This window comes from Colossoma macropomum, unplaced genomic scaffold (assembly GCF_904425465.1).
Source record: "Colossoma macropomum unplaced genomic scaffold, Colossoma_macropomum, whole genome shotgun sequence".
Taxonomy (NCBI): Eukaryota; Metazoa; Chordata; class Actinopteri; order Characiformes; family Serrasalmidae; genus Colossoma; species Colossoma macropomum.
Genome location: NW_023494802.1, coordinates 35,366,133 through 35,388,354, shown reverse-complemented (window position 1 = coordinate 35,388,354; position 22,222 = coordinate 35,366,133). Strand labels below are relative to the sequence as shown.

General features: G+C 42.1%; 2 protein-coding genes across 2 annotated transcripts; one reads left to right on the top strand and one right to left on the bottom strand.

The window, feature by feature from the left end:
• The first annotated feature begins 1,961 nt into the window (after positions 1 to 1,961).
• LOC118822544 (steroid 17-alpha-hydroxylase/17,20 lyase) lies at positions 1,962 to 8,991 on the top strand. The gene is made up of 8 exons (XM_036591660.1): positions 1,962 to 2,677; positions 3,850 to 3,988; positions 4,077 to 4,306; positions 5,695 to 5,781; positions 5,932 to 6,123; positions 7,382 to 7,551; positions 7,744 to 7,847; positions 8,747 to 8,991. Exons 1-8 carry the CDS (start codon positions 2,339 to 2,341, stop codon positions 8,989 to 8,991), a joined length of 1,506 nt encoding a protein of 501 aa, XP_036447553.1. The 5' UTR covers positions 1,962 to 2,338.
• A 1,911-nt stretch (positions 8,992 to 10,902) lies between these two features.
• LOC118822543 (flocculation protein FLO11) lies at positions 10,903 to 15,868 on the bottom strand. The gene is made up of 5 exons (XM_036591659.1): positions 15,645 to 15,868; positions 15,022 to 15,063; positions 14,379 to 14,637; positions 13,458 to 13,619; positions 10,903 to 12,975 (listed from the first exon to the last, which is right to left on the bottom strand). The coding sequence occupies exons 3-5, from the start codon at positions 14,521 to 14,523 to the stop codon at positions 11,666 to 11,668; spliced, it is 1,617 nt and encodes a 538-aa protein (XP_036447552.1). The 5' UTR covers positions 14,524 to 14,637; positions 15,022 to 15,063; positions 15,645 to 15,868; the 3' UTR covers positions 10,903 to 11,665.
• Positions 15,869 to 22,222: the final 6,354 nt, after the last annotated feature.

Sequence of the window (22,222 nt, the reverse complement as noted above, 5' to 3'; positions counted from 1 at the left end):
TTAGGGTAAGGTTAAGGTTAGGGTTAGGGTTGGGGTAATGGTTACAGTTAAGTTAGTAGTAATACTGGTTAAAGTTTGGATAAGACTCCTGGAAATGAATGGAAGTCTATGTTATGGCCCCACAATTCACATAAATAAGATTGTGTGTGTGTGTAGGTGAATTTTATCTAAGAGCTTTGTGGTCTTGACCATGCAAGTGAGTCTGGCACATGCATATTTACTGTCATAACAATCGTGCGTCAGAAGCGCACACTGCTCTGACACCAGAGACTGAGGAACATCTGACATAAAGCAGATGGAGACGAGAGAAGAGAGTGGCAGAGTGAGAGCTGTAGAAATAGTTTCTTTCAGGCTTTGGAGAGTTACTCTGTGGCTAAAGCTGCACCAGCCTTGAACACTGTCCTTTACTGAAGATCCAAGACTGGATGGCTGGACAAAACTGTGTGTGTGAGAGGAACACGTGAAAGAGCAAAAATGGAGGAATGAAGCTTTTAGACAGAAAATCTTGCAGGATACATACTGTGGCCCCAGAAAGATTTGAAGAACATTTGAAACATTTGTGCCATCCTAAAAAGTAAGTTCATAATGTGTAATGGAGCCTAAAATGGAGCCCATCCCAGCAGTCATTGGGCAGAAGGCAGGATGGATTTCAGCATATTTAACACTAATTTATCACAGTAAAAATGCTTACTATTGTTCGGTGCAAAACATGGTGAATAATTATGCTCATTGACACTGTTTTTGATTTCAGTTAAGTCTATGCCAATAAAAATTTATAACATTTATAGGTCTGTTTTTTTCACATGTAAATTTACAGGAAATAACTGTCTACAGAGATGCATTACTTTTACATTTACTGAAACAAGTTATAAGGTGTAGAAAATACAGGACAATAAAACTACATCACAGTAATCTTGGGGTTCAGGTGACGTGAAGTCACAGTATACAGTTGCCATTTTACTGTTATTTACTGTTAATATGGAACGATGGGACTAAAAGCAAAATTTTACTGTAATTTTGCAGCATTTTCTCTTTTTTACAGTGTATCCTCAGTGCAGTGTGGTTGGAATCCTCCTCCAGTGTTTCTCCATACAAAGAGTCTACCATCAGTTTGATGTTAAACGTGTTTTTCTCTGGAAAAAAATGTCATTTTTTAAAACATTTTATGACCTTCATTGAAGTGTACTGATGGTTAAACTGTGCCTAAATTAAAAGTGTCTAAATATTTTTGGGGGCCTCTGTATGTAGTTTATAGCTCAAATGAATATCTTATATTTTTCCTATTTCCACTTAGTTGGTCCTGCAATATTTCTGGCCCAAAGAACACACACACACACACACAGTTTTGTTCAGCTCTCCAGCCTTGGATCTTGAGTAAAGGACGGTGTTCAAGGCTGGTGCGGCTTTAGCCATGAAGCAACTCTCCAAAGTCGAAAAGAAACTACTTATACAGCACACTGTAAAAATCACTGTAAAACTACAGTAAATTACTCGCTAATTTAAATTGTCCAGTATAAAGTGTGTCCACTCCTTGCCTTTATTACGGCTTCCATTCTTTTCAAGAGATTCACATTCAGTTTTTTAAAGAAATCTGCAGGAATATATATATATATATATATATATATATATATTATTTTTCCACACCTCTAAAGTTCTGTCTTAGAAGTTGATTGCATTTTCTGCTTCTCACAATCCAAATAATCCCAAACACATTCACCAATGTTGAGGTCTGGACTCTGTGATGGACAGTTCATTGTTCTGAGAACACCAGTAGCTTCTTTGTTTGATTTGCAAATGTGTCTATTTCTTTTCTTATAAGGGCTTCTAGACAGCTACACATCCTTTCACAGAGCAATAGCATTGAGTTGTCTTCTCACAGTGCAAGGATGAACAGAAACATGAAAAACTTGCACTTAAAGGCCATTTTGGCTGGAAACTAAATAAATAGAGAGGATGGTCTCTTTCGCGCTACATCAGCAGGTTTTTCTAATTAGCTTGTCAGTACATTTTTATGCTTGTCTGCTTTAGTGACCCTCAGATGACTTGCCAATCCCCCTAAGGGTTTCCATGACTTCTGACCCCTACCCAAGGTTCTGATAACATCCCGCCTCCATCTCAGGCCTGACTCTTTATAAACACTCCGAGCTGGAGCTTTGATTAGTCGCACATGTTTATACACACCTCTATATAAAGCATAACCATTTACACATATTTACACACACCTACACGCATTTACATACATCTTAGACACATTTTGGTACACTAACATCATCTGAGACTTTACACTGACAACCACATCACACATATATACCCACACATTCACACACACTCACTCACTATGGACATCAAGTCAGTCGTTTCCCCGGCGACTCTACTACTCTGCTGCTTTGTTGCTATTCTAATCCTGGTTTTGGGAAAACGTATGCTACGATGGCGCCGGTCCTCCAGAAACGAGCGGACAGTGCCCAGTCTGCCCAGATTACCAGTGCTGGGCAGTCTGCTGCACCTGCGGTCCCCACTGCCCTCATACCTGCTCTTCACACAAATGGCTGGCAGCTACGGGCCACTCTTCAGCTTGTATGTGGGGCCGCACTACACGCTGGTGGTCAGTGAGGTGGGACTGGCCAGAGAGGTGCTGTTGCACCGGGGCAGGGACTTCGCTGGACGGCCCAAAATGGTGAGTTACTGCTTTTGTCTAGTTTTGTTAATAATCAGGTCAGTGGAGTCTGTTGACCATCAGCGATTTCTGGAAAGAAAAGAGAGATTTGATGAAGAAGATAAAGTTGTCTCAATAAGAATTTTGAAGCTTAATGAAATATGATATAATAACATATTGTTTGCAGATAAATGTACAAAGTGATTCCCGTAAGCTAGATCTGTGCAACATTAAAGGTTTGAAGTGATCTGGAAGCTGCAAAACGAAAACAGAACAGTGTTTAGCATGGAGAAAGAAGTTATAAAATAAACAGCCATGAAATATGAACATACAGTGTCATAAATCGTTAAGCCTGGTTTGCTTAAGTATCTAATATTCCATATATATCTATATCTATATTACCTATAAGTGACAATAATGTCCCATACGCGTTTTATATATGTAGTTACCTATGTAATACGTCCTGTATGCTACATGTGCCCATATGTATTTTACATATATTTACATATCTCAATTTTTTCTTTTTTTTTCGGAATAAAATACATGAACTTACAAGTAAAGGAAGTTCTGCCCTCTTCTGTAAAGTTTTGGAGATACTTGCTTTTCTTTGAACAGTAACAATATGTAAGTATCTCTCTCTCTCTCTCTCTATATATATATGTATATATATATATATATATATATGTATATATATATTATATTATATATATATATATGTATATAGTATATATATATATGATAGATAATGATGATAGATAGATAGATAGATAGAGAGATAGAGAGATAGATAGATAGATAGATAGATAGATAGATAGTTCCCTATATGTAATATGCCCCATACATATTTTTTTTTTTTATTAAGCACTAATAACAATTTTATAAACCTAACCCTTAACCTTAACCTAAACCATAACCTTAGCCTCAATCACACCAATTTTTTTTTTTACTATTTTAGTTTTCAACGATGAAACATGGAGCTTTTGGGAAAAGCACTTGACTAAGTCAGGACCCTTTTTTGACTTTGTAGGTTAGCCCTGTTTTTCTGTGATTTTCCACAAAGTCAGGACATATTTGTCCTTAAAATGTAAGAAAACAAACACACATGTGCACACACACACACACACACACACACACACACACACACATACACACACACATCAGCTGAAGCCTTGTCCTGTGTGTGGTCTGTCAAGGTTACCACAGCACTGTTGACGAGAGGAGGGAAAGACATTGCCTTTGCAGATTACAGCACACTGTGGAAGTGTCATCGCAGATTAGTCCACTCCTCATTCGCTCTGTTTGGAGAGGGTTCCAGCAAGCTGCAGACCATCGGTACACTCCCACACACACCATACACACTGTAAATATGGAAATAAGATCTGCATTGTTCAAACGCATCACATTGGTTCTGTGTCTGCAGTGTTAGACGCAGCAGAAAATTTGTGTTCGGACCTTCAGGCCTGTAAGGGGCAGCGGGTGGATTTATGTCCTGTCTTGATGCGGGCTGTCACCAATGTAGTATGCAGGCTGGTTTTCAATTCGTCATACCGCTCTCATGACCCCGAGCTCCAACAAGTCATGGACTATAATGATGGCATTGTCCAGACCATCGCACAGGGGAGCCTGGTGGATGTTTTTCCCTGGCTAGAGGTCAGGAACACTAGCCATCAATAGTACATTACACTCTTCTAGCGTTTGATTCATACACATTGTAATAGTGTACAGTCATTAGAGTGAGTGTGCATGTAATGTTATAGTTCAGTCTCCTATCTACAGTGTTGTTGCTCACATTAAAAAAATACTTCAGTATTTTTAGGTTAGGCTGTTAATGCATGCTTGATATATATACACTTTATGGCCAAAAGTATGTGGACAGACCTCCAATTATTGAGTTCACGTGTTTCAGCCACACCCATTGCTAACAGGCATATAAAATCAAGCTGTCATGCAAAATCCATACACAAACATTTGCAGTAGAATGAGTCATACTGAAAAGCTCAGTGATTTTAAATGTGGTACTGCCGTTGGAAGCAACGTTTGCCACAAGTCAGTTCATGAAATTTCTGCCTTGCTAGATCTGCCCCAGTCCACTGTAAGTGCTATTCTTATGAAATGGAGGCATCTAGGAGTAACAACAGCTCAGCCACAAAGCTGAAGCACATTGCATGTAAAAATCACCTATTGTATGTGGCATTACTCAGTACAGAGTTTTAAACTGCATCAGCACAATAACAGTGAGTCAGGAGCTTCATAAAATGGGTTTTCAAGGCTGAGTAGTTGCACACAAGCCTATGATCACTATAAGCAATGCCAAGCATTAGTTAGAGTGGTGTAAAGCATGCCACCACTGGACTCCTGAGCAGTGGAAACATGTCCTCTGAAGTGATGAATCATGAATCACTATCTGGCAGTCTGACAGAAGAATCTGGGTTTGGTGGATGCCAGGAGAACATTACATACCACATGTCAGAATCCATAGTGCCAACAGTAAAGTTTGGTGGAGGAGGCATAATGGTCTGGGACTGTTTCATAGGGTTTAGGCTCTAACCTTTAGTTCCAGTGAAGGGAAATGTTAATGCTACAGCATACAAAGACATTTTAGACAGTTATATGCTTCCAACTTGTGGCAGCCGTTTGGAGAAGGCCTTACGTCTTCCTTCATGACAGTGCCCCAGTGCACAAAAGCAAGATCCATAAAGACATTTGGTGTGGAGGAACAGCAGTAGTCTGCATAAAGCCTGAACGTCAACCCCAGTGAACACCTTTGGGACAGATGCTCTTTTGAATGAATTACTATAAACACACTCCAAAATCATGTGGAAAGTCTTTTCAGACAAGTGCAGGGCATATTAAGGCCCATGAATTTGGAATGGGATGTCCAACAAGCTCATATAGATGTGATGGTCAAGTGCCCACATACATTTGGCCATATAGTGTGGATGACAATCCCTACAGGCATCTTACTCATTCAGAATAGGTGATTATGTAAGCACAGACCACAATTAATAAAAAAAAAATTGCTGCATTTACTTCCACAGATCTTCCCTAACAAGGACCTGGCGAAGCTGAGGGAATGTATATCTATCCGGGACAAACTGCTAAGTAAGAAACTAGAAGAGCACAAGGTAAAGCCTATACATACAAACATGCAGACAAACATATCTGAGCAATTGATAGCATTCAGTATTTTTCACGGTTTTAATGAGAAATGATGCTTCTTACTACAAAGTTACCCAAGACTTTGTGCAAAAGGTTGAAATATTTTTTCTTTGCAGTTGACCCTTACATCTGGAGAACCACGTGACCTCCTGGATGCTCTCCTGATTGGTCAGAGTGCGTCTGTTGGGGAGGGTGACATCACAGACGATCATGTTTTGATGACAGCAGCTGAAGCTTTTGGAGCTGGAGTAGAGACTACATCCACCACTCTACTGTGGGCTATAGCATTTCTACTGCACAACCCACAGGCATGTACACACATGCACATACATACATACATTGAGTTCTGCTACGTTATTAGTTACTCCAACCTTGTACCTGCACTCACTGACCATTTGATCATAAGTTTCAACCAGCATGCAAAACACTCCCTGGTATTTGGAGGGGGACCCATGTTGGCTAGCTACTACAGCTCTACAGCTACATGCTAACTCATTCGCCATAGCAGCGCTGATGCTAGCTTCAATGGCACCAGAATGTTTGGTTTAACACTTCTTGTTTTAGAAATGCTCTTCCTCACATTAATTAGGATCTTGCATGTCTCTTCTTTGGTCTTCGGTTTGAGAAATGAGCAACAATTCACTCTTTCCACTAATCTCTTGGGAAATTGGTCAAGTTTTCAGATTCACAAATATACTTAAGCATATTGTAAAGTTTTTCAGAGGAATCCCAGGCATAGTTACAGTCATAGGCTATGAAGGATCAACTAGGTGAACCAATGTGCTGAAGTGCCACCCTGAGGTAGACCAGTGCTGCATCTCTAGTTAGTTAAGAATACCAAAGACAGAAGCTCGCCGATTGTGGGTGACGGACGCTAAACAATGACCTTTCCCTGAATTTGTATTTGAGTGTCTGTTTTTCCCTAATGGACAGCATGACATCATAATAAGTTTATTTTCAGGGATTCCCCAGACATTCAGGGGGTCCAAGAGGTTATTTAGGGGGTTCCAGACCCCCTCCCCTGAACCCCCTGCATTTCGCACCTTAACTCCAACCATATATAGTACTGGGCAAAAGTCAGAGTGCCGATTAATTACAAGATATTAATTTTTCAGCTTCAGGAAAAAACAGGATTCAGGTCTTTATGCGAGTGGAAAAGTGGCCTTTTTGACCATAAATGAAAATAAAGGGTCTCTGTTTTTGTACAGGTGTACTTCATAAGTTTACAATTATTAACTGTCAATTTATCAGCCCCCATTTTCCCTGTTCATCAATGTAAAGGGACCACCAGCAGACCACCACTGATCAGATATTATTTAGGCTGGACCCTACTAAGCAACTGCTGGCCTGAGAATCATCCACCAAAAGTAGAAAAAGTAGTGCTGTGGTCAGAAACTGACCACTGATAATGGGCTAGTTAACAGAGAATGTGCAGGAAAAGGATGAGCTATAGTTCTCCTAATTGTTCAACTGCAAGAAGTTGTGTTTCATGAAGAGTATGCATTTCAAGTGTGAAAAAGGTCACTTATTTCTCCTTAAACGTTGCATTACATCTTTATGATGAAGGTGCAGGAACGTCTTCATGCTGAGCTGGATGAGAATGTAGGAAGGGACCGCCCTCCTTCTTTGAGCGACAGGTCCAATCTGCCATTCCTGGAGAGCGTTTTGTATGAGGTCATGAGGATCCGCCCTGTCAGTCCTATCCTTATCCCCCATGTCGCTATGCAGGACACCAGGTAACCATGGCAATGCCGCAGCAACCACAGTAGCCACCAAAAGGACAAACTTCTGGTTACCATGGAGACACACAGATACAGCCGTGACCGGAATGTTAGATGCAAATCCTAGTTGCTGTATTGCAGTATTGCACACATTAAAGTCTGCCTTCCTACACAATCCAATAAAGCCAAATCTACTATTCTGTGCAGTTTGGGAGGCCATGCTGTCGCAAAAGGAACGAGAGTTTTGGTGAACATGTGGGCGATCCACCATGACCCCAAACACTGGGACGAGCCTGATCATTTCAGACCAGGTAGCACAAACGTCTCACTCACCCTGAAACCACAAAAAATATGCCTGTTTATAAAGGGATGCCTTGTTTCTTGATGACTTGTCACAGGTTCATGGATTAGCACAGGATTATGGATTATTCAGATTTTCATTAGTGCCCAGAATTCACACTACAGCTACAAGCAATACGTTAGCTCAAGATTGAAGACACCATATTAAGGATATCATCAATAATAATCAATAATATTGAGGTTCGCTGTTCCCCAGAAGACTCTGTACACATTTAACCAGGTTGACTGGCTCAGCAAATGAGGCCACAGCTCATCTTTCCAATCTTATATAGACATTGTATGTCCAAAAGTGTCCAGACACACTTTCTAATTAGTAAAAATTGCACCCATTGGTGACCAAGGTGCTCAGCTGTGCACACAGTCTGTATAGTCTCCACAGAAAAGCATTGGCAATAGAAAAGGATGCTCTGGAGCAGCTGCACAGGAGTCAAGGAAGGTCACCATGCCCAATGCCAAGCGTTGGCTAAAGGGGTACAAAGTCCCCCAGCATTGGGTTGTGGAGCAATAGAACTGCTCTCTCAGGTGTTGGAGCATCCAATACCTTTAGGATGAGTTAGAGGGCCATTTATGATCCAGAACTGATCATTCAAAGTCAGTCATGCTCTTGTGGCTGAATGCAATTAAATGCACACAGCAATGTTCCAACATCTAGGGTAAAGCCTTCGCAGAAGAATAAAGTGTTAATGCACCAAAACAGGCAACAAACTCCCTATTAATACCCTTGATATCTGAAAAATCATTGGATAAGCACATGTCTACATACTTTTGGACAAAATAGTGTACATGGCACTGTATTACCGGAGTATGTGGCACATTTTGTGATCATCATTCTTCCCTCTTTCTTACACAGACAGGTTCCTTGATGCCACAGGTAAGAAGATAACCCCACCCAGTTTCCTGCCTTTCGGGGCTGGTCCCAGGATTTGCGTTGGCGAATCGCTGGCCCGCATGGAGCTCTTCCTGTTTGTCAGCTTTCTCCTGCAGAGGTTTCATTTCAGTGTCCCCTCAGGGGCTTCTCTGCCTGATCTGCAGGGACGCTATGGGGTGGTGCTACAGCCCCTACGCTACAGTGTCACAGTCACACCACGGCACTGAGCACAGCTCGCTGAAGTGACCCTACAACCTCCCAAATCATCATGGTCCACTATCAACCTGTTGGCCTAATATTAAACACAGGCATATTAACATAAACATGCATGATGAAACATGCTGCATACACAAAGACTACATTCACATTACAGCAGTGTTTTTTGGGGTACTTTTTGGATGGGATTAGTTTTACACAGGGAGGTGAGGTTATGTAATTATTACAGGAGTTTACAGAGATGTTGGTCATGTATGAATATACCATGTCAGTAATTTTTACAGGCTACATGCTTCTGCTTAAGTATAGGTAGCACTCGAAAAAGCATTTACTTGTATTCACTATGGCCCACATTAATCCAGTATATGTTATCCTACCTCACATGCATGACTTAAAACATTAAAATGTAAGATGACAGCGATGCTGACTGTTGGCCTTAACTTTCCAAGCTAATGACATACTGTATTCACTTCAAGACAGCTAGACAGATAGTTAGAGTTACAAAAATTACGATTAAACTAAACATGTGGACGTTTTCAATTTGTGAGCAGCTGAACATACTGCACATGTAACTTTTTTGTTTGACGGTAATGAATAAACTGTCTAGCCAGTAATTCAAAAACATTTTTCTTATACCGTGCAAATCGGCCATGAACATTACAGACGTTGATTACCCTGTAATTTACCTTCCCATGTAAAACTACATGTCTCAGTTGGATTTACGTCTGTCTTTGGGAACACTTCCCTGAGTTTCAACTAATTCTCTGCTCCAACACATCTGATACTGATCATCAGTTAATTATCAAGTCCTTCATGAGCTGGACTGAGTCAGTGACCAACTTTTTCAGAAATGTGTTAACACAAAAATATGATCTGATCTAATCAAATTTGAGTCACCTTCATATGCGCAACTTCTAATGCCAGTGGTCACACTAATGACTAATGGCATCACTTACGAACACAAATGTGAAACTTCGCAGCAGATCAGATCTAAAAAAAAACTGAACTTAACTGAACATTAAGCCCTGCAATGTGAATGTATCCTTATGCATACAAACACATTTGGTGATCACAGATCAACAGGTCCATGCAGTATAGAAATGACGAGGCAAACTTTTCACTTGACTCTTTTAGTGTTGAAGTCATTGAGAATAACATCTGCACACCTTTCACAGTCTCACATCAACATCAAACATACTCTATTGCTCAGACTAGAGAAGGTTGTCATAGTAACGCCACGGCAGCACCATGGTAACGCCATAGTAACGTAATTGTAACTCAGTACTGATGCCATAGTAACACTAGTGTCAATACACACAATCCCTCAGCCTCAATTATATTTTACACCAGTTTCTAGCACTGTGATGCACTCCAAATGAAATGGCATGCTTAGAAAATATATATCATTTCACAGAGAGCATATATATCTATATATATCATCTGTACCTACATATATATTTATTTGTATACGTATTTCCCATATTTATATTCATCTTTGTAGACAGCAGTTCAAAGAGTCTGTTAAGTCTTTAGACTGCTTTCATGTTGCCAATGAGCAATGCTGTTTAAATGTTTTCACATAAAGACGTAACAAAATGTTATTAAAAATCAAGAACGGAACAAAAACAATGTCCTGAGGTTTTTTTTTTTCTTCTTCCGTGCTTTGAGGTGCAGCATCTGTTTGGCCAAGCTGGTGTTCTGAAACACTGGAAAAACAAGAGAACGCAATCTGTTTCTGCGTGTTCTAGAGTGTTCTGTGGTGTTCGGGAATGCGCGAGTGCATGTTTGGTTTGTGTGAACCTGTGAAGGACCTTTTACATTCGGCCGTAAGCTCCAGTTAACACCGAGCGCTAAATGGCTGCCTGACCCTGGCATGAACTACATTACCCAGAGGCACACGGGACAGTTATGACTAGTTTGTGTTTGTGTTATTGCATCTTTACTGTTGGCATTGTTTAAACCATGAGCATTTCAAGCAGCTTCATAGTCTATCAAAGCGTACGACACTCCACTCAACAGGACAGGGAACAGGTCTCTGATCCTGTGCTAGAGGCTACAATAAAAGCAGGGCAAAGGAGAGGGAGATAAAGGGGGAAAAAGAGAGACAGAGTGATAGATAGATAGATAGATAGATAAATAGATAGACAGATAGAGAGAAGGAATTATGAATGTTGCTACAGAATATAGAAGTGTTCACAGAGGAGGCCAGATGAGCTGGCATGGTTGTACCACCGTCCCACATCAGGGTCAAACATAATGGTTACTGTGTGTGTGTGGGTGTGTTTCAGCAGAGTCCGTGGCTCTGACATCAGTCCGTCTGTCAGCAGAAAAATGGGCTTTGTGTTAAGCGCTGGAGAACATCTTTATCCTTCTCTCAAAACAACAGAGAAAGAAACAGACAGAGAGACACAGAGACAGAGAGAACCCTCCTATGCTGTCAAGCTACAGTTTTACCTAAACCACTCTATGATCCTAAGCCAGTCCTAATGCAGCAGCAAAGTTACTTTAACTGGTTGGACTCTTGACTGCTGCCTTTTACTAATTCTCCCTCCAGCGGTCCAGGGGGATTCCTCCTCCACACTGACTGGCTTCCGAAACCCCAACGCAAAAGGCTTCCTCAGCACTTGCTTTCTCTAAAGCCACACTCAGCCCTTGTACACTGGATTCTAACGGCCCACCTGTCCGTCAAATTGTTTCCATGGCTATGACAACTGCCTCTGCCTTAGTTGGTGCAGAGGGGGCAGAGCTGCACATGTCTGGCCACTCCCCTAACCCATCTCCTGTGGCAGGAGTCAGCTGGGCTCGTACAGAGCAGTCAGCGCTGTCATGAAGACCGTCGCTCGGAATGGTGGTTGCCTCCGCCTCCAAGTGATCCCTCTCTTCATCTTCCTCATCCTCTTCTTCCTCTTGATCGATGCGGCAGCGGCACACCTCGATGCCGGAGTCTCCGGTCAGGCGGCGCTGCTGGAAGTGTGTCTGGTCCACATCCAGGTCGCAGACGGCCGAATCCCGCCGCTCCGGCTCCAGGAAGTCTGGGGAAAAGAGCAGCGGTCTGGGCGGAGACTGAGGGGGCGGGGTGGGTGGTCGTTCTTGCACAGGGCCCTCCCACTTTGTCGGGGAACTCTGCTGCTCTGAGAGTGCTCCCAAAGGGTCAGTGAGAGGGAATAACGGAGGAGGGAGAGAAGGGGAGGGCGGAGAGATAGGAGAACAGGATGGTGGAGAAGACGGAGGCACAGCAACAGAAGGGCGAGTGGCAGGGGTGTTTTGGGATGTATTGCTGGGTGGTTGAAAAAGGCCTAAGTCAGTGGTGTTACTGGTCATAGTGTCTCTGGTAGGACTGGGGTTAGATGTTTGACCCACGCTGCTAATATCATTGGCAATGTTGGATTGGGTTGCATTACTTTCAGTGATGGTGCAGGCCTGACTAGCATTACTGATGTCACTAGTGTGAACTGTATTAATAGTTTCATTGGATTTAGTGGTTTCGTCTGCATTACTGATCTTGTTGTTGTTGTTAATTGCTTGATTGGTAACTGTTTTAACAGTCCTGTTGCCATTGCAGTCGAGGGAGGTGGAGTCCGATATTTCCACCTCCATTGATTCTGCCCGATTTAATGAAGAGTTGGGGCCAGGTTCGTTGAAGGGTGGAGTAGAAACAGTCTCACCATGTGCCTCTGAGGCTGCAGTTGAGTGGGCGAACACGGATATGGAGTTAATGGGCACTGCTTCACTGTGGGAAGGTGTGGAGGTGTGGCTAGTGTCGGTCTCGTCTGTGAGCTGGGCAGAGGAGGGGGAGGAGCTACAGGGGGATGAAGGACAGCAGGAGTCACAGGAGCAGCTGGTGTAGTTGTCAGAACTCTGGGAGGACAACATGTGACTCGGACCAGGGTGGGCAGAGCCTCGTGGGTAAGCTACCGAACTGTAGGGAGGGGGTGGGGTGCTGGGTTGGGCTGCTACTTCTTCATAGGATGGCAGTTTTAGCGAAGCAAGGAAACCTGCCATTGGAGAAAGAAAGTTAAAATGACTATGCTGTTCTGTTCTTTAATCCGGTATTAGCACTATTAGCATGGTATTTACATGCTAGATGGGAAAGGAGTAAAGGTCTAGCCATTAATTTGTAGCAAAATAGCACAGATCAGTGTGACAGGTAGGAAGGTTACTTGTCTTTCAGTGTAAAGAGTAGAAAAAGCAGTGAGTTTGAGGAAAACAAATGGAGATTGTGGCACGAAAAACATCTCCAAGCAATGTTAAACTGGTTTGGTGTGTAAAGCAATACCACCATATATTCCAGTATCTTATGACTTGCATATCATAATTATAAATATTAAATAGTGTCTAATAAAATGCCTCAAAAAGATTTTGGCCATCATACACTAGTATGTGGTGTGAATACTATCAGTGAACTAAGGCTGAGAGGGGGCTAAAAGAAAAAGTGGGAAAGACAGATAAAGAAAAAAAGAGACGTAAGAGATCATACTGAGGTCCAGCATAGAGGATGGGTAGCTGCAGGCTCCGTGGTAGGCCATCAGGTTGATCTCTCTCTGCCTCTGCTGCTGCTGCACTCTCTGCTTAGCCTGCCGGTGCCGATAAGCACAACAGCAGCTGAACAGGATGAGCACACTCCATAACAGCCAAAACCCTGCAATACGCAGATAATATAAATCATGTATGCTGATTGTTAGGATAGACACACACACATACACTGGACCCGGCAGAATTCAACTTAAAAGACAATTAACAGCACCCCAGTTAATCAGCACTTAAATTGAATAAAATATAAAATAATATAATATAAGATATTGACAGTACTGAAGCGTGTAAAGGGAAACACGCAGGTAGATACATAGACAGATGGAGGGATGGATAGACAGAAGTAGCCAGCAAACTATCAAAGTCACAAGGACACAGGTAAACAAAGTGTAATTAAGGTGAAAGTGAATAAAATGAAAAAAAAAAATCATATTATAAAATGCATTTGGCAGATGCACTATAAAGAAGAACTTCCTGTACTGCTCTATCTGTACCACTGCGCTGTGGGTGGATTAGTTTAGGAAAGTTTACAGTGCCATAACTTATGTGAAGCATCTACAGGAACAGTCTCCTAACTTTGGTACTGGGGTTTACTGTTGACTAAGGTAATAGACACTGTATTATGATATTGCAGTGGCTTTCAACCCTGGTCCTTGAGTAATCCTGCTTTGCATACTGTAGTGTTTTCCCTGCAGTTACTTCAACTTCGCTGCTGTAGTTGTAGTGTTTTCCCTGCTGTTACTACAACCTACTTCAACTCAGAAACAGCTTGTTAATTAATTGATCAGCCGGATCAAGGAAAACACCGAGGTGGCCACCCTCCTGTACCATATCTAGAGTGTGTGAAATATAAACCGGCTGTACTCACACCACAGCTCGTAGTAATACGTGCAGCATCCGGTCTCTCCGCAGCAGTGGCCGGTCTGGCAGAGGTAGCCGCTGGCGCTGTTGGCCCCAGGGCAGTAGCGGGGGCTGCCGAGGAGAGGCAGGGTCCCCGTGCTGTGGTACTCCATACCCTGCAGCAGGGCGTGGCGCCACCGAAACAGGCGCTTCTCCTCCTCCTCCACGACTGCTGCTGTGGCAACACAAGCCAACACCCCCTTGCTGCCTCCTCAGGATCAGGAAGTCTGAGAAAAAGGAAAAACAGAACTGAGTAAACTGACTCAAAATGAACTAAGCTACACAAATTGAATTTTTCTCTTTGTTTCAGAAAAATGGAACTCAGTGTGCACAAAATCAAGAGGATTCATCAATAACACTATACTCTCACATTTAGAAGCTTTCTGTTTAAAATAAAAGACTCCAAGGCACATAATAGCAATTTTACTAAAATAATCATGAATCTAGATTTTTGGTCATTTGTTTTGTCAACTTCATCATTTCTTCATGTGTCTGAGCCCCACAGAGCTAGTCAGCAGTTTGACTCCTATAGATGCAACAGGAACCCCTAGTAAATAACCCTCACATACTATTCTAACAGTACATGGAATGACCTGCAGAAGTTAACCTACCTGCAGAAGGATGCCGCTCTTTATATGTTCCGCCACAGCCATCTGTACGGAAAATACATACAAGAAACAAAAAACTTAAGTGATGCAGTCAGGAATCAATAATATCTAAGATGCATTTGTCTGCCAGATGCATTTGTCATATCTGCCTGACTCTCTCTTCACGGGCTCCTTACGTGCAGAGTATTTACGCATGTAAATGTGCATGTGTGACAGTTTAATACTGCGGTCAGAGCGCTGGTTACGGAAATCCACAATACAGCAGGTCTTAACGTTACCAACAGGGAAGACTCCGCTTGCTGGTCTCACACACTGCACAACAGCATAAATCAGAAAGCAAACACGGGCTCATAACGCGAAGAACCTACAGCGGCCAAAACTGAACTTAACACACAGACAACTAGAGGCTGATGAACTCGAGAGCTTTGAAAACAACCGTACAGCTCAACGTGGCGGTTTGGAAAATGAAGAGTAACGTTATTAACGTTGCTGGCCCAGAGCCGTTAGCATTAGCAGAGCCACACCAGAGAGGCTGCTGCTGCTTTACATGGCCGCTAACCAGCCGCTGTATCTCGAATGTCAGTCAATGTCGGCGACGAAGGAAGGAAAACGCTAAAAGCACCCACCGCTCTGCCGCCCTCACTCCCATCCTCCACCGCGACTGGCGAGCCTCGCGTCGCCGCCTTTCTCCATCTTGTCGACCCTGCGCCGTCTCCCCTACGCCATCGCTGAGCGGAGCGCCAGCCTGCTGCACACGGCACTGCACAGCACCGAGCAGGAAACCGGACACAAACACGGCGCCGTTCGGTGATTTTTTTTGCCGTTCACACGACACGTTCACCGTTACAAGAGAATAATTAATGGGGTACAGAAGCCGCGGAGAGACCGTTAGAAAACCATTTTTTATTGTTCGTTAAAGCGGACCTCGTGCTGATTGGCTGAGGCCGCGCAGCGTGTCAACCAATCAGAGAGCAGCAAGCGGGACCCTGCATCTCTCATAGCAACAACACCGAGAGGATGGCAGCACGGTTAACGTGTGTGTGTGTGTATCCACACACACACACACACACACATATATATATATATATATATATATATATATATATATATATATATATGTGGATTTTTTTCAGAAAATTGTGGATTTTTTTCAGATCTGAATCAAGAGTGGAGCTTGATTTTCTCCTCTCTCAAAGATGAAACCTTTAAGTACTGTTTATATGATGGGGACAGTTCTGGTGGTACTTTTTTTTCTAAATGAGTACAATCTGACTTCTAATTTAAATTAATGCCTCTTTTTACAGTCCATTACTGTCCTTCAGTTTCTTTGCAGTCATAGATAAATTTAGCATGTGATGTCTAGAGTTTATATGCTGGTAACATCAACATGGCCTCTTGCAGCTTCAGGTGAGGAAAAGGTTCCTACTGTTTACAGCCTCTGAATAGATAGTGTATACAGTCTATACAGTGATCTCAAAGCTTTCAGTAAGACAGAACCTTAGGCACACCAAAGTACTTGAATTATCATTTTTATTCAGTAGTTTCCCTGAGGAATGGCTCTGGGTACCTCTCTCTCTCTAAATTGATTCTCCATTAGCACCAGTACCTCCATTTCTTTGCTATCTGGTTGTTATAACAACCCAGTCACATGATCTAAAAGATGTCTGGTCATTCAAACACAGCCACTGGAGAAATGCAAAAAATACTGAAGATATTTCACTATAAACAGCTGGATTTTGAATTTAGCTGCTTTTAAATGAATATAAAAAACTTATGTTTATCACCAGCCTCAGAGTTTCTGCTTATAAAGACACACATATCTCTAACAACAGGCACTTTTCTGAGGTCACAGGTTATGCAGTGATGAAGATACATTAAATCACATGTTATGTCACTGATTTACAGAGGCCTTCAACTGGGCCCTGGTCCAGAAAGAGTCTATACATACTACAAAGCATACAAAACATATAAAACATACTACGAGCTGTCAAAGTGTGCAAAATTTATTTTACTCAGTGAATTGTAACACTGGAATATCTCTTATTAAAAAGTAGTGTATATTAGTGAAGAGCCTTATTGTGTGAAGAAATCACTGAATGTGCAGAATGCTGGAGAGGCTTATTGTCCATAATGCTCTGTGCATAGCAGGTTTATGTGGAGTGCTACAACCTGTCTACAGAGCCACAGACACTAAAATGTCAGCAGAGGAGGCTGTTTCTCTTTACTGCAGCTCCTTCTACATGAACATTAATCTAAAAAGCTGTAAATGGGCATAGATAATAAATACAATATTTACAATATTTAAACATCTTAAAAGATTATTTGGCATATTATATTACTTAAGTGCTGAACAATAACCTACTGCACTTAAATGTGAGGTACCTCATGGACCTGGCCTCCCACCCTCCCTCACTCACTCTCCCACTCATTCATTCATTCATTCCTCCCCTCACTCATTCATTCCTCCCCTCACTCATTCATTCCTCCCCTCACTCATTCACTCATTCCCTCCCTCTCTCTTTCTCTCACTCACTCACTCACTCACTCACTCACTCACTCACTCACTCACTCACTCACTCACTCACTCACTCACTCACTCTTTCCTTCCCTCCCTCCCTCTCTCACTCACTCATTCATTCCTCCCATCACTCATTCCCTCCCTCCCTCTTTCACTCACTTACTCATTCCCTCACTCACTCATTCCCTCCCTCTCTCACTCACTTACTCCCTCCCTCCCCATCCCCTTCCCTCCCTTACTCACTCATTCATTCCCTCCCTCCATCCCTTGGTCACTCACTGCCCAGTCATTCCCTCCCTCCTTCACTCATTCCCTCCTTCCCTCACTCATTCACTTATTCCCTTCCTCCCTCCATCCTTCCCTTCCACCCTCTCTCACTCACACACTCACTCACTCACTCACTCATTCCCTCCCTTACTCACGCACTCACTCCCTCTTCCCTCCCTCCTTCACTCATTCCCTCCCTCCCTTACTCACTCACTCATTCCCTCTCACCCTCCCTCCCTCCCTCCCTCCCTCCATCACTTCCTCACTCACTCATTCCCTCCCTCTTCCCTCCCTCACTGACTCACTCACTCCCTCATTCCCTCCCTCCCTCACTCATTCCCTCCCTTCCTCACTCATTCTCCCCCTCCCTCACTCAGGCTGAAGATTCTCCACAAGGGGGCTCTATTATCTCTCAAGTAGGTTGTGGTGCTTCATAAGAGTGGTGCCTCACAACAGTAGCCACATTTCTATCCAAAGGATTTTTTGCAAAAACGCTTCAGAGCATTTGTCAATGTAGGCTATGAATATGGAGATCATGTGTGATATTTTATAAATGTCAAAAAACTTTAGAGGAAAAATTGTTTACTGAAATGTCATGAAAACCTTTCATTTTCTGCATAAATGTAGTATCATGTAACAGATTTCCCTCACATGCCACTTACAACAAACACAAACAGCAGGGCAGAGAGATATAATTAAGAGAGATTTATGATTAAAAAATAAATAAAATGAGTTAAAAGGACACAAGTTGAAACATGCTTGAAATCAGAGATGGCAGTATGTCAAACAACATTTTTTGTTGTGGGTGAGCACTTTTTACCTAATTTTGTCCCCAATATCAGTCATATCGGATCAATCTTTTTGCAGAAAATGATGTCATTATGTAAAACATTTCTATGAAGTTTTCTTGAAAAACATCATATATTGCAACTTGATCACATGGTCACAACACATCTTTTGTGTATCTGCCCAGCTTTGAGGTGAGAGTCAAGGCTGTGAGCCAAGTATTCCACCAAGAAATGTAGAGCAGGGGTTCTGAACCTTTTCCACCCCAAGACCCACCTGTTTATAACCATAAAGCATAGCAGCCCACAGAAAAACTAAAATCAACTTTTTTTAACAAAATAGTTTTCCTTTTAATTGCTTACACTGAAAAACCTTTGAATTGGGGCCTGAAAAGATCAGATTGTCCATATCCGTTCAATCCCAGAAACTAAATTTGCAGTTATGTTAAAAAAACACTGTCTGCTCTGCACGCCGGTGGCTGCGTTGTCTCAATCCGATGATGTTTAATTAGCCTGCGACTGCGATGTTTTTTATTTATACATCTCTGTTAATATTTATAGTGGCTATAATTTATAATTATTCAATTTTTAATTATTAGGCCTAAGGTACGCTTTTTTCCACTTATGTGTTTTATGACCTAAAGTGCCATTACCGGCCCACTACGGACTACTGCTTCCCCCTGAGTACAGGCCCACGGACCACTAGAGGGTGCTTCACAGCCCACTGGTGGTCCACAGCCCACAGGTTGAGAAACCCTGCTGTAGAGTAAGATATTGTGGCCAAGCAACTATGGACTGCTGCAAGAAGAACGTTCGGTTGCCCACCAATGTATGCTGCGGTCATTTCATGAACTTTTTAACTTTTTGTCATATAACAATTAACAAATGATAACACAGCACTGTTTGATGCAAAAGCCTTCATATATAAGTAGTTTTTCGTCACCGAGTTTTTGGTCACCGAGTCTTACATAGCACCAATCCAACTGCGCCCCTCTTCTCACGCCTGCAGCGTGCTCAGTCTCAAATGGCTCCCTGCTCCCTACATAGTGCACTACTTAGGAATTTAAATACTGGCTCCTGCACCCAACAGTCCTTAATATAGCTAAAATAGTCATTTGTGATTCAGCCACATTCATACTTGACAAATAGTGGACTATTCAGCTGTAGAAGCTGTAATTTCATAACTTACATGACTAGCACACTATTTACTTAGATAGCATGCAGACCTGCACTTCTGGCAAAGATATTGCATGGTCGGCACTGGCAAACTGTATGTGAGCCAAAAGTGGCCCACATATTAAAATGCTCCTATGGCCCACACACCTCAAAACAGATCTGGGCTACTTCTGGGAAACATTGCCAGTGCTGACATGAGCTACATTATAATCATTTATATTTTAAACAGGGATTAGCAGGACTGTGGGGGAGCATTTACATTCAGATCAAAACCCAACCTAAAATTCGCTTCTGTGAAATTTTATTTGTTATTTCAACAAAGATAAATGGCAGGTTAAAATTCACTGAACCTAAACTTTTCTGTCAGGCAGTTACTTATTTTAAATCAAACAACATTATGGACATGTAGGGTTGTAACTAGAGGTACCTGAGTAGTGCAGTGGGCTAGGCATTTGCTCCTTCATCAGGAAATCATAAGTTCAAATCCTGTCTAAAGCTAGCAGTCCAAGAGTGTTAAACACCACCTCTCCCTGAGCCTCATGGCATCGTGCAAAATTCCTATGCAACAGGGTGGTTGTTGCAATGGTCTGGTTTTTGTACTAATGGTTTTAAGTGGTGGGGCAGTTGTGGCTGAAAGGTGGCTGAGATGCGGCCCTGTAATGGCAGTAAGCAGGCTGGGTTCTGGCCCACTCCTGTGCCATGTGGTATGTGGGCCGCATCTGAATGTATGTCAAATGTGCTATCTGGGTAGGTAGTATGGAGCCATTTGGGATTCAGCCTGAGTTTGATGATACTTCATTTGACATTCTTTAGACTTTTATGTTGCCATTTTACAGTAAAGTATACCGTAGACACTTTACTTCAAGCCTGTGATATTAATGATGGAGTTGTTTAGGCTGTTTGCTATCTTTTAGCCTGTTTCCTAGCTGGCCTGTCTAGTTCTAGTTAAGAAAATAAATTGTAAGCCTCTCAGTTTAAACAAAAAACAGGTTCTTACTTCATCAGTACACGCGGTGGTTCCTGCGGGCAGCATTACAGACAATGATTATTCCATTAACAACACAAGGATTTTCCGTGCCGTGGCGCAGTAATACAGAGCTCAGTTGTTATGATGCGGTCATATGAGTGTGTAAACCGTGCATTTTAACGCAGCTCAGTCAATCAGATTTTAAGGCCGGAACTATCAGTTCTATTTATCTGTGTTTCTAGCAAGATTAATACATTCCCAGCTTTCAGTTCCTTCTCTATGTTACTGACAGTATCTGAAACTGGGGGTAACTTTACTCAGTTCATCAATCCTGCAGCACATCCTCTGACCTATTTGATTATATTCCTCCTTCATTGTTTTTAAGAGTGTTGCTCCCTCATATCTAAGAAAGTAGTGAAACCTCTCAAACCTTCTGCCTTTCTGTAAGCAGAACAATTTCTAAATTCAGCAAATATGCAGCAATCGTGTATGAAAATGTGCAGAAGTATATTCTCTGTAGAGGAACTCAGTTCTCTGTATGCTGACTTATTTTCTCTTAGAAAATCAACAAAACGCGCAATTTGACCAAGGGTGCCCAAACTTATGCATATGACTGTATAATTATTTTGTCTGCAGTAATTTCAGACATTTCTTGCCAGTTAGTTAACCTTAAAAAGTGTACGCAGGATCCCTTCAGTAAAATTCTAGGACTAAAAGGAAGTATATTTGTCTGATTTGGCTGTAATGGAGCTGTGGTTTATAGAGTGGTATTTTACAGGCATAAGCAACTTCATCTACTGGGCAGAAGTTGTGGTTTTTCTGTGTCATTGAAGTCTGACCACACGTCGACTGCTGACCTAAACAGTTTCTCATGTGACAGATTGCAGAAGCTGATACCTCACTGAAAAAAGTCAAACAAGGTTACCAGGAGCCACTGTGCTTTAAAGATCATCTCTTATGTCAAACGCAGAGAGTAAATAGAAATTCTGTACTAAATGCCATATTAAAATCCTCTGTAGAAGATGTGTTGACTTTTTTTTACTTAGAAAATCCACAACACATTATTCGCCTGGGGGTGTCTGAACAACTGTACTCACTAAGAAACCAGCTGGAACAATAGTAAATCATTATTGTCTCCAAAACTCCTCAAAGTATATATATATATATTTTTATTTTTTTTATTTTTATTTTTTTTTCATAAAGTCTCCCACACCAATGATGTGCCACAGTGGTCATTATTACACTATTAGCTGAAACAGAGAGTGAATGCACGGGTGAAGGTACACACACACACTGAGCTCCGAAAACAAAAGTGAAGAAGGTCATTGTAGTGAGTTTCAGGGTGAGTGGAGGGGGAGAAGGTTGAGGACCTTCATTTTTGTGGGTTTGCTGCTCAGAAAAGTTAAGAACCACTGCAGAATAACATGATTTGTAATCATTCCCAGTGCCATTGCAGTGTCAGATGTGTCTAAGCGAGTGAGTTATACCTCT